This window comes from Cebidichthys violaceus, unplaced genomic scaffold (genome assembly GCF_023349555.1).
Source record: "Cebidichthys violaceus isolate CVI_PGR_0920_01 unplaced genomic scaffold, fCebVio1.0.p SCAF_11, whole genome shotgun sequence".
In the NCBI taxonomy this organism is placed as follows: domain Eukaryota; kingdom Metazoa; phylum Chordata; class Actinopteri; order Perciformes; family Stichaeidae; genus Cebidichthys; species Cebidichthys violaceus.
Window position 1 is genome coordinate 10685995 of NW_027176274.1, and position 13267 is coordinate 10699261.

The window sequence follows — 13267 nt, forward strand, 5'->3', positions numbered from 1 at the left end:
CCATTCAAAAAAACCTATTGACTACGAGACAAGGGAACCGGAAGTGCAAACATGCTCACTCATTTCCATGTTTTAGAGCTCATTCCTGCATCACTCTATTGGTTGTATAAATTGCACACAAAAAAAACAAGAATAAATTACATCAACGCAACAACTGATTCAGCAGCTGCATTGATGAGAGATTCACTCATTGCCTGATCTGTTTAGATAGTCACACACATGGAAGGCAAGGGACTAGGTGAGGTGTTCTGGATGTTTGTCAAGTTTGGGAATTTGTGAGTTGGTGAGTGATACAGCACAACTCTCTGAGATCAGCCATTACTGGCGTCAGTGAGGAGGCAGTTTGGCCATAAATCATCTCTGAATAGTCAATCCAGTTTGTTCATAACGCCTGGAGCTAAACAATCATTTTGATTTGTTCACTATAAGCAATTAGTGTCCTGTGGGCTGACGTCTGCATGATGCAACAACCAAACACAAATGCAATGTCCTAACAGGTTCAGCAAAGTGAAGCCAACTGATTTGATTACTCACTCTTTATCATCAGAGTCAGATATTCATACGTGAATGATGATTCATGTGGAAGTCACTGAGGATATTAGAGCTCTTTAGATAGTGCACACATTTTTAGAGGTGAGTGACTATGACCAATTTCTGGGTCAATCTGTTGTTGACTGACTTTGATTTGATCATATTTGCCCCACCACCACTATTGGACTGTTAGATGTTGTACAAGCTGCTGTCAACACAGCTACAGCTACCGGTTTACATTTACAGTGAATTGCGTGACTAGAAAAATATTCCCTGTTTGTAATAGAGACCTTTGCAGATTTGTTACATCTTCTGTCTGTTTAGTGTATTAAGCACAACACTGCCTACACTGAATGACAATAACAAAACACTGGTGTTGTTATTAACATTCTGTACTGTGGTTATGATGGCAAGCAATGCACGACATAGACAAAAAAACGTAACCTGCAACTAACAATTATTTTCACTGTCGATTAATCTGCTGGTTTTTCATCTCAGTTAATCAATTCACGTTTTGGTCACTAAAACATGAGACGTTTTGTTTTGTCCGACAAACAGTCTGAAATTCAAAGATAAAAGCAAATCTTCACAATTGAGAAGCTGGAACTAGTAAATGTCTAGTTGATGTATTAAATTGGTTGCTGATTGATTTCCAATCAACTAATTGATTGGTAGACCAAATGTTTAAGTTCTTTGAACGATACAGCCATGCATCTTCTCTACTGCTTTATAGCTAATATGTCTTGTAATCAGGTTTACTACCCTTAAAACTTCTACCATTATTTTACAAAATGGGAAAACTGTCTTCTGTCTGCTTCAGGCGAGAGAGGAGGAGAGAGAAGAGCCTCAACTTAGTAGTTGAGGTGATGAAAGCATGAATATCACGGTGAGAGAAGAGTCTGCGCCTAAAACAACAGCTACCTTCCAGTCGGCTGCCCATAACCACAGCCAGTCCCTACAGATACAGTATCTTAAGGCTGGATTCTTACTGGGTGTCGCGCAACCGTAAATAAGTCTTCATTAGAGGTGAACCAGAGCATTCCTGCAGTGATGAGGGCGGCACTGTGTGAGCATTGAAACATCTAATTGCTGGAAACCAAACATCTGGGAATAAGGCCAGGTGAGCTGGCAGAGTTGCTAGTGGGGAACAGAAGAGCAGATGAAGTAGAACATGTCTGTGTCTTGTTTCAGACAGTGAGGTGTTCCAGTCACTGAAGAAGCACTGGGAACACTTAAAAAACATTTTGTTATGAGACCAGGGATCACCAGCCATTCAACAGAATCAACTTTCAGGATGCGCCGTAATAGTTGTTGGAAGGTATTCTTGAAAGCAAATCCACTGTTTACACAGGCTTTTCAAAGTCAATAGGGTTTGAAAAATATTCATAATGTGCATACCAATGGGGGAATTTTGAAAATCAAGTTGGACGACTCCCTAGAAACAGTTGAATCTTTTAAAAAGATGTAAATACACTATGTGGTAACTTATTCCACCATTGAAAAACCTGTTGGTCACTATTTTTCAAATTCCACAACTTCTAACAAATGAATGTAACACAATATAGGGAATAAAAGAACATACAATACAGAAAATCAAGCCTGATCTCATCAGGCTCAGGTCAATTGCTTGTGTCCTCAGTTTGCACTCACAATCACCGTTTCATGCTACTATTGCTGATGACTCTGTAGCATCTTTATAAACCCTTCTGTTAATTCACAGACAAAAAGCATACCACTCCAGACACGAAAGAGTGTGATCCACCCCCACAACATATAATCAAGCTATATAAAAGTAGTTGCTTCAACGCTGCAGTCTGCCTGACACCAGATAGATATAATTACAAAACAAAACCAGCTATGTTTAATGGTTAACTTGTGAAACATACCACATTGTTTCTGAGGACTTCACAACAGTGGAAACAATGACATGCCAAAGCAGATAGACATAAACACACACACACACACACACACACACACACACACAGAATAAGCTTTCGATCTTCGTATTCATGACTGTTGAGGATGTTTTTCTTCTTTGGGTGAGTCAAAGGAACTGTACATGGTGATATTAAAAATACATATAACCCACACAAGTAACAATAATGTATGTGTCACATCATGTTAAGTTGTCTCTCAAAAAGTGAAACAAATCTGGATAATAATATTGGCGTTCTGATAACACTGCAAAGTGAAATATAAAAAAAATGTAAATAATAGAGTTGACAATATTTATGTTTTTCTTAATGTTAAATCTCATGAAAAAACAAAAAACATCAATTAACTCAATCTACAAATTTCATATGTGTGATATAACTTATTCCCCTGTGCCATAGACCACTATTGTTGCACAAAAACGATATAAAAACATGTTAGTTAGTGACACTGTTACTGGTTGACCTTGACAATGGGCACAGTAGTTTATGTTGAGTCAATCCCAAATACATCCTGCAGTTGTAAAGACTCACTAGTGCACCAAATGTGTATTAATCTGCAGCTGAAAATAGTCCCCAACAAATACACTATTAACTCCTGTTAATAATGTAACGTTTGTTAAAAACTACAGTGATCAGCTGTATTGGGATATTACATATCCTTCTTTTTTGTTCAAAAACAACAACTAAGTATTTATGTTCTACACCAAAAACATATTTAAAAACAGACTAACACCTTGTTGGTTTTAACTTTTTTAAGGGTTTACAATCAGAAGAAAATGTAGAATAACACAGGCTTCTTCTTTTAACTTAATTGTACCAAAAGTCATTAAAAAGTGAACTGACAGACCTGTTTATCTCACCTCACATGAATTGTCCTCTTTGTAAATCATTATTAAGTCTTATAGCGGGTGGTCTTCCAGTCCCACTTCACACAGAGTCAAAGGCTATTTGAAAACTGTGCACCACTGACAAGTGTCAATATAGCGAAATGGCCTTTATCTTAACCCTTTGTATGCCGTTATTCCATGCCTGCCATCACCGACTCTCTAATCAGAGTCTTTCACACCGGGAAAGTCAATAACAGCATACAATCAGTGAACAAATTCAGCTGTTTTTAAAAGGGCTTCTGAATTCATTACAATTTCTGTAATTTGAATGATTGTAGCATGTAACACTTTAATTGTGTTGGACAAAGACCATGTCAGGGACACAGAGGAACTTGAGGGAGATCTGTAAAGTGATTTGCAACCTGTCTCAGGGAGGGACAGACTGGTTATAATTTGCTGAGATTATCACATTTCTACATTCACAAATTCAAAGAAGGCAGTATTTCGAACCATTCCAAATATACATTATTTATATAGCATTATTATTGTTGTCAACAGTATTATAAGCAGTGGCAATAGTATTTATTATTCATTATCATACCCATTATTTGATGTATGCAGGATGTAAATAAGAAAAAGAAACGTTCATCCTCACAATATGTTCATCAATTACTGACTTAGCTCCACTGTACTCAAACTTAATCAAAAATGGCATTAGGAATCATATTACAATATTATGTGGTGCTCCTTCTGAATTGTCTTGTTGTGTTTCCAAACCTCAAAATATGCTACTGATTGTGTGAAGCATGGCAAGGCACAGACCTTTTCACTTTCCATTCAGGGAGCCTCCCAGTAGGAATGTGAGGTTTGATCTGACTTCATTAATCCTGACTGTTATGTTGATCTTGGCACACACCACACACGATGCCCTACCAGCAACGCTACAGCACAACTAAAGCCTTTGCTTTGTAAAAGCTGTCACTGGGTCTACTTAGTGTGACCAAATGCTGCCGATGCAACTGCTTTAGCTACAGTATAACATACTGTGATTTGCTGATAATATGAATTCCTATGAGCGAGAGCAACCCTCAACCTGTGACTCACGTGTCATGTGGAAGATGCTGTCACAGGCGCTGATATGGGACAGGAAGGCATTTCCCAAGCCTTCGCCAGCATGAGCACCTTTCACCAAGCCAGCAATGTCAACAACATTCAGGAATGCTGGGATTTTGCTGCAACCCAGGAAGTAAAAGGAAAAGAGGTCAGCCATTTAAGACTTTAAACATCTTCAATTTTTTTTTAAATGAGAATAGAAACTGCTTGCATTGTGCTACTATTAAATACAACAGTCCTGTAAAAAGTCAGTAAAACTTCAAATTTGATTTGTGCAAGGTTAAACTAAGAAGTTTTTGTGTGTGATGTTGTTGTATTGTATTGCATTAGATTGTACTTTTTTTAGACAGATTCCTCACCCAAATTTGTAAAAGTGGTGGACAATATACCTGACATTATTTTCAATATAATGTTTTTTTATACAAAACTCTTTCGAATTATAGGCAAAGAATGTGGCTGAGTTAAGTCAACACTAAAATAACAGGCTCAGTAATTTCATAAAACAGCTGGGCACTGTAGTTTTTAGTAATTATTCAAACAGGAGTTAAGAGTTAATTTGCTGTGGAAAGTTGTACATTAATACACATGTGGTGCTCTAAAATGTATTGCAGCAGGAGAAAGTACTTTATGTGGGATTGACTCAATATAAACTACATTGATCGTGTTTACAGACAATTTTTTTCGAAAAATCAATTAATTGTTGGTGTTGGTCTTTCATGGGATTTTTTACATTAAACAGAAAAAATATATGATTAGAATTGTATGTATAATACCACCAGGTTTATCATGAGAGAGGTAGGTAAGGTAGACAGCTACAAATCTCACTACACAGTTGTGTCCTACGTATGCTGTATATTCTCTATACTGTATCTTCAATTACATGCAGAACAGATTCCTCTAATAAAAAAATACACCAGCAACCATAAAGATAAAAACGGCTCTACAATGGTAGCTGTCTACTGTACTAAGCAGGAGCATGTTCTTCATGCCCTGAAGTGCTATTCAACATACTAATTCTTATCAGTCAATCTTACTAGTACTGTATCGCCCAACAAATCTGAATTCAGTCTGCTTTAACAGCCTCTATAAATGTGTATGATTACCAGGTATTGGAGGTTTAGATGCTTCATCTTTTTCCTTAGCAGAAAACTTTGGAGTAGAGCAGCAGTCATACATCAAACACAACTGGCAGCTACATGTCAACAACATTGTTACATGTTTTCTCATACCTATTGCAAGGAGACCGTCAGCGACTACAGATCTGAAGTGTGAATAATAGGTCAATGATAAGACCCCATACCTGGGAGGTTTGTGGAATTGGCAGAGGAAATCATAGCGTTCATCTGGAATGGGCACTCTGCTTTCATTTGGGTCAATGGTGCAGAAGGGGAAATTTTCAGCTGCAGCCTGACTCTTTGTCAACACGTTGAAAAAGGTTGACTTCCTGAAAATAAAAAACAGCAGTGAGGTCAATCCATTTTAAAGTGCTGGTGTGCAGAACCTGATGGTTCGATAGTATGATCCTGAAACACTTCAGTAAGTTATGCAAGATTGGCTTTTTTATTTTCTGCACAAGAAGGACAAGCTTATTCCAATGGATTGCATATTGTTAGGGCTTAAAACCCAAAATACTCTATGAAATACTTTGCCCAATTACAAGGTCAGATAATCCCATAATAGATCAATTGCACATAGAATCGAGGGGCAAATTACATTTCTGATAGATCGCTGCTGTTGAACAGGATCAGCCAAACGCCGCCCCATGTTGTGATCACAGAGAGATTTATTTTCTATGGCGCAAGAAGCAGCTGAAGTGTACTTCAAAATCTAGAGACAATGGCAAGTGTCTAAGAGTAATGATGGCATAGCAGTTAACTATAATCCAGGACTTTCCCTTTTTATCCCCTCACTCAGTGTTTCACATTGAAATTATTGTTTGTTACGTCCAACAGGCAAGAAATTGCTCAAGATTGCTAAAGTGCATGCATTAATTCCTAATATAAAGCTAAATTGTTTCTCTAACATACTTGAGGGCTTTTTTGGGGTCACCTTGGGGGAAAAAAAGAAAAACAATCCACTGTAACCTTACAACCATCGTCAGGTGTAAAAATGTTCTGAATGATTACACAGCAAATGACTTACATACGTACAGATTAGAGTGTAATATGCTGGTCGATGTGTATTAGCAGCCATATTTCAGTGTGTTTTTCCACAGGTGGGTGGCAGAAACTCCTCATAGGGAAGTGAGACATATAGATGTCTGGACTAAATATCAACCTAAAACCTTGGACTGGGTTTACTATGAAGACTAGTTGCAGACACAAATATCTATTGTAAAATACAATGAATACATGAGGATTGAGCAAACTCCAACAGCTAATGAAGACTGAGAAGCGTGTGAAATCTCCAGTTTATATAGATTTGTCAATCCAAAATTATAACTGTTTAATAGAAATCTGGGTGATCAGTGTCCACGCAAAAAGTTACAAACACGTTTCAAATTATTATTAACCTTTTGTTACACTTAATGACAGTTTTTCACTACAAACAATTCTTTAAATATGCGGTTATAAATGGTAATTAATAATAAACAGCTGTGGCCAGAAATCAAAATCTATCCTTCTACCAAAGAGACAGGGGGCTAAAAGAGTAGCTTAAGAGCAAAATACAAAGTAAAGCTGGAAGAGGAGAAAGATGAGGAAGAGAACTATACAGTCAATCCACACTCAATTTAAATTTGTGAATTTGCAATCCGCTCATACATGTTGTCTAGTCGACTCTAACTCCGGTCTCGCTAAGGTTGGATTACAACCCGTGACTCTTTGCTGTGTGTCATCCCCTCTGTCTCCTCCATTTCCTGTCACTCTCCAGCTGTTCAAATGAAGGCAATGAAAGCCATAAAAACAATATATTTAAAAAATGAATGAGATTAATTCAACTTGAGTCTTTTAGGCCATATACTCTACAGTGTGTCCAATCAGGGGTTACATTGACGAGACTAAACTTTTTGTGCCTTTGAGGAGAAAGAGAACATGTGCTGGTCTAAGAGTAGAAACAGCCGCAAGATTGGCTGAATCACACTCTCAAGTTTCCCATGTGTGTGAAGAATGGTCAGTTACGCCCAACTAACAGCAGGCTGGCATTCGAACATGGTTCATTCATGAAGAAACTATGGGAGGGTTGGCAAGTTATACTTTGACACAAATGTGGTATGGCAGGCCACCACCTCAATGAGTTCACTTCTTATCCCCGAAAGTAATTGTGGTTTTGCTGGGGTAAGAAATGAAAACAAGGAACTCTAGGGAGTTGGATCTTTGTGCAATAAACTCCAAATTCTAGCAAAACAGCTAAAATACACTTCATGTAGAAGCACAAACCTCATGACTTGAACTGAATTTATTGTCCTTCATCAATGTCCATATGTGATAATGATACGAGTCCTGTGAAAAATAACTTCAGCCTGTCTCTACAGTTTATTTAAAACAATATCTGTGGCTTATACAGTTCACAGTAAGTGGATAACGTCACGACATTATTGGCTTTTCTGTCCCTTCAAAAGCTGCAGTTTTCAGCTCTTACAAAACGTTCTACGCTTCTTGAAAACAACAGTTCGACTGAAAATGACTCCAAATGTTTTAAGTAGCTGCAAAAAGATGAGAACCTGCCAGCTAAGCAGAAGATAACCTATAACTGTGGCCCTTCCTGTAGCTCAAGGGAAAGTCATGTAGGGTCTGCCCTGTGATTACACTCTGTCTCTGATGTTGCTGAAGGTCTTGGTAGATGCTGACAAGGTGGATTTGTCTGACATTCAGACAGTGTGTCAGCCTGCTAACACACACTGTGGCCATGTAGTACAGATTATTGTCAAGTTGTCCACCTTACTGATAATAATCTCTCACAGACTGAGCAACTCTTTGACTAGGGTTCCGAGAATTCAAATATTCATCAACTAACTCACATTTTTTCATTCTTCACATCAATTAATTATGTTTTATTACATGGATTCATTGACCAATCACCAATTAATTTGTCAATGCCTGAATGTCTATAAGGTACTGTCTCTTTAATTGCACTGTTAGGTGCTCATTGTGAATTTAAACCACCAACGTCATATATGCACCCTCCTTCTCCTCTCATATAACAGCATAATATGATATAGAAGAAAGAGACAAGATACGAGACTTCGTTTGACGACCTATTCTCATTGTGTTTTCAACTCACTTTGCTTAAGTTTGATGTGCTATAGAACCTTTACGTTAGCTAGTTTATGTTATCATTGCAAAAGACAAAAGCACAGTAGATACATTATTGTATTTGTAAAAAAAACAAAAACATACAAAGAACGAGATGAAATCATAACGACGAGTATTTTTGTGATGATTTCTCCATGCTGGACTTTTTTAAGTGTCTTTCAGTTCTGAAAGTATGTGTTTTTTCTGTAGGTTCATTTGATTAACCTTAAAATGTAGAAAAGTTGCAACACTTGCGAATAATCTCGTCATTAAAGTGTCACAGGCACTGGTTGTACCTGTGAGACTAGGAGCGGATTCCAGCAACTATTGCCATGCTGAAAAGTATGATTTCATGCAGGTGTAATAGTGTCTAACTGATGAGAGCAGAACATTGCTTTGAACATGCAAGTGAATTTCCTCAAGAAGGTATTATTTTAACTGTAGTAAATACTTATTTTAGAGTTGTATGCTTTGTTGCAGCAGACTGGTCTGCAAGGTGGCTCAGTGAGAGTCCTGTGTTTGTGTTCACTTTGTGATGTGGTTCCTCAGATGTTCGGCCACACTTTATTAATGCAGGTTAGGTGAACTGGAATCTCCAAATTACCAGATATATGAATGTGATAGTGACTGTATGTAGCATGTGGTGGACCGGAGAGGTGTCAAGGATGTACCCCGACCTTTGACATGAGTGATAAGTGGGTATTTAACACCAACAGACAATAGGGTTTGTTGCTTCTCATTCATTTAACCACCTTCTCGGCATTCACAGTAGCGTGGTAGGTCCATATTTGCTATGACAATTTTATACAAATGTACATGGGTCATGACACACACTCATCAATAAAATGTCACATAGAATTAAGCTGTTTTCTCTAATTGACAATATGCTGCCGTAATCATAAAACCTACGATCATGATAAACAATACAGGATACACACTTATAATAAATTGTAAAATGTTTTAACTATCAAAACTATGATTTTTGAAGTACTACAACTCTTTTGAAGTCACAGGTTTACCCTCACTCACACTACTTATCTGCTACAACACACTAACAATGTAATGTTTAAAGTATTTTGTAAAGTTTGAGCAGCTCATACACTTTTGTTTAGACAAAAAATATGCAGGGAAGGAAAGACAACACTCTTGTGGGATTTGATCATTTAGGCTAGTAGGGAACAAGTGGTTCCAGACACTTAACAGCCTGAGGAACACTGACATATTTTACTCAGACAGTCATCTAAGTCAGAAGTTTTTGGCTCTCTGGCTATTATACATCCAAATCGTGTTCATCATGCAGCATATCTTTTTGTTTGTTTCAGTATAAAGTGTGACATGCACAAGGTGAGAAAGCTCCTTTAGGAGACACACAGAACAACTCAAAGTCTGAAGTTGTCTGTATATGTTGTCTTTATAAACTAGATGTAAAGAAATGTCTTAAATTTAAAACATTTCTTTATCTTTAGTCATGCATTCTGCTGTACTCAGCTTATGTTACCTTACATGCATTTATATTTATGGTATCATGGGAGACAGTTCAGATGTAGACAGAGCACATGCTGCTGCATGCAGTGTGAATGGTGAGAAAGCGAAACTATCTGTGAAATAAAAAAAACTTTACTTACCCAACATTGGGCAGGCCAACAACTCCTATTTTCAATGAAGTGCCAAACCTTCCAATCAGTGGCGCCTTTGCTGCGTCCTCTCCCTTTCCCTAATAACGACAATGTGGAGATGTCTGCAGTCAGAGCGAGCCAAATACCATTACATAATCTACAATGCATGCTCATTTTTGAATGGAGCTACTTCTCATAACCTGCACCTTTTTTGGAGCCATTTCCCACCGTTACACTTCCACAAAAGCTCACCAAATCAGAGAAAACACCACAGTCATTGAGAGAGAAATGTGCTAAGCTAAGTCCTCAAATGTAACCAGTCGACTGCACTTCAACTGGCTCGCTCCCCCGCACTCAAAATAGAACATGCAGCCTCTGGAAATGAAAGTTGACACTGCAAGCCGGCAAGCTGACCTGAACTTCCAAATTTAGCTGTCGATAGTATCGATGTAGGTTGATGAGCTGCTGAGATATCAATCTTACAACTGTTGGTTGAAATGTGCGTATTTAAAGCGAAGTTAGTCTTTATCAGAGGCTTGACTGTGTTGTCAACAGCTGCCTGCTTTCTATTAACATTTCAATCATTTGAATCACTTGACAGCCGTCCAACTGAAGACATCCACGAGTTGCGTCTCTATACTGACTGGTCAGAGCAGTTTTTCCATTTCCCTTTGTGTTACAGCTTATAGACCTCCTTCAGCAATACATTGTTGTCAAGTCGCCTTTTTTCCCCAGCGCACTTTAATGTATCAATTGTATTTCCATGCTGTTGTTTCTAATGGCCTGCCACCAAAATAAACAATGACGTCGCAACCTTAAAGTGCAAGAACTAACTCATGGAACGGAAGATGAGACCGAGACATTGTCCTTTAAAGCCACAAAGAAAAGATACCGTTTTTATAATCATCTTTCGGAACTAGAATATTACAAAAATATCTGAAAGAAAAGGGAGATACCGTGAGTAAAATCTTGATACTTGTGTCCACTTTTTTTTACTTTCAATGAGCTTTCACTGATGACACAATGGTTAGACAACACTGTACAGCTTCAGCGCCACAGAAAAAAAGTGAAACATCCTCGCACTCATAGTTTCCGTCAACCCCCCTTTGAGAGAAACAGGTGTAGCCACATGAGCACACAAAATTACAACAATTAGTTAAATGTCCTCAAATAAACTTCCCTCAGCAGAAATACAAATTAAAGCACACAGGGGTACAAGCAAAAAAAAAACTCGGCCAATCCAGCAGCCTGTCTGGTTTAACACGCAGAAAATGAGGCTCTAATAATCTGGATTTGAGGCAAGTGAGACTGGCTTTGTAGAAAGAATTCAAATGAATAGGTCTGAATTAATCATTTATCTTTTGTTGATGGATGCACCCCCACTTAGACTCATCACAATAGATGCAGAGCGTTTTGTTCGACCAAATAAATCATTCCCATTGTTTAAGGTACATTGATCAATCTAATGGCTTGTAATGGGCTTCTAATTGCCACAGAGAAGTGCTCACGAGTGGAGTCCAGAATTACAGATCCGACTCAAAATTCTCACTTGAATGACAAGGCGAGATCCTGTTCTCCCCTTTTGTCCAAGTAAACATCGTCTGAAAAATCACTGTTATTTTAATTTCTAGCTTAATCTGACAAACACATTTACTTCTCAATAAATGTAAGGTATATGTACATTTCACACATTTATTGGTGCATAACGACTGATTCCTAGGCATATTTCTTTGTTAGGATCATTATTCCAATCTGAACGGTCACACAGCTCCTTATTAAGATATCAAAGCCTGCTGCACAAATACTCATGGAAGGAAATTAACATTTGAACAAACGGACAGAATACTTTAAATAATGTTTTTTTTTTTTATAAATGTTAAATTAATTAAAGGGTCAATTTATTTTCAGATTGTTTTAATATTATGAAAGTATAATGGAAAAACGCTCTTACATACTGCGTCCATTCTCATTTAACGCTCGAATTAATATGACTTCTTTAGCAACAATCAACTGTATTTATGTAGAATAGACATTTAATACTGTTACAGCACTCAGCCAAATTGTCATGATTGCAAAAATGATTCAATTTTCTTGGCAGCGCTCAGTATTTGATGAGGATGATTTTATTCACCCTTCCAAAGGTGGTGGTTTTAAAGCAAAAAGAGTATTTGAACAAATTGCGCGTGTGTTGACTGGCAGCATTCATACTCTTTAATGGAGCATTATTTGCCCGTTTTGAATACTGTAATGCACATCTTTCGGTCAAGCCTTTCTCTGGAAAATTGCTTTAACTTTTAAAGGGATGATGGTTCACGTAAGAGCAGGTCAATTTTACATTATGCCATTATCCCTGGGCGTTTTAACAAGCTATGGGATATGTGGGCTTATTGAATTGTGATATTAAAAGAAAAAGTCGCGAGTTAAAGAAAATAGTTGAAACACTGCATCCTCTTAATTGTCTAGAATTTAATAAATGAGTGATTAGAGAAGCATACCATTTTAATTATCGGATACAACACAGGCACCGTGCGTCCTGTTAAAGCAGTTTAATTAATGGAGATGACTGGCGGCCTTACAACAGACATCACCTGGACGATGAAACTTGTTTTCGCCCATAAAATACTTCTCTTTTTAAACACATGCACTACACACCCTGATAAAGCAAGCTGTCATTTTTAATTAACCCCTCACCTGCACTCCCCCAAAAAGTAACAGGGAGGGGGGTATACGCTCGTAAGGAATGGCCGCGAGTGAACTCGACCACAAGCACGAGCGCAGACGCGCGTATATTTTTGACTGGAGGTAAACAAACTATAGGTTATTGATCCATAGCGAGCACATACTTTGTTGTTCCTTCATGTATTCGGGGACAAGTCGTTAGCTCATAAATGACCTAACCGTGGTTGGAGAAGTGAGGTCCGTGCTGTCAGGCCTGTGCCTGGACTTCTTCACTAAACTTAATCCATCTGTGATTTTTCATTATGGACACCAGCACATTAAGGATTTAGGATAGA

The 13267-nt window shown here is 37.9% G+C and overlaps 1 protein-coding gene across 1 annotated transcript in view; it reads right to left on the reverse strand.

Moving 5' to 3' along the window:
* LOC137890878 (obg-like ATPase 1) overlaps positions 1 to 10546 on the reverse strand; it is a 39383-nt gene extending 28837 nt beyond the window's left edge. Inside the window, exons 1-4 of the mRNA XM_068735181.1 lie at positions 10460 to 10546; positions 10263 to 10351; positions 5706 to 5849; positions 4397 to 4524 (exon numbers count right to left, since the gene is read on the reverse strand). Of these exons, the coding sequence (XP_068591282.1) occupies positions 4397 to 4524; positions 5706 to 5849; positions 10263 to 10351; positions 10460 to 10474 (376 nt within the window). The 5' untranslated portion in view covers positions 10475 to 10546. The remainder of the gene's footprint in view (positions 1 to 4396; positions 4525 to 5705; positions 5850 to 10262; positions 10352 to 10459) is intronic.
* Positions 10547 to 13267: the final 2721 nt, after the last annotated feature.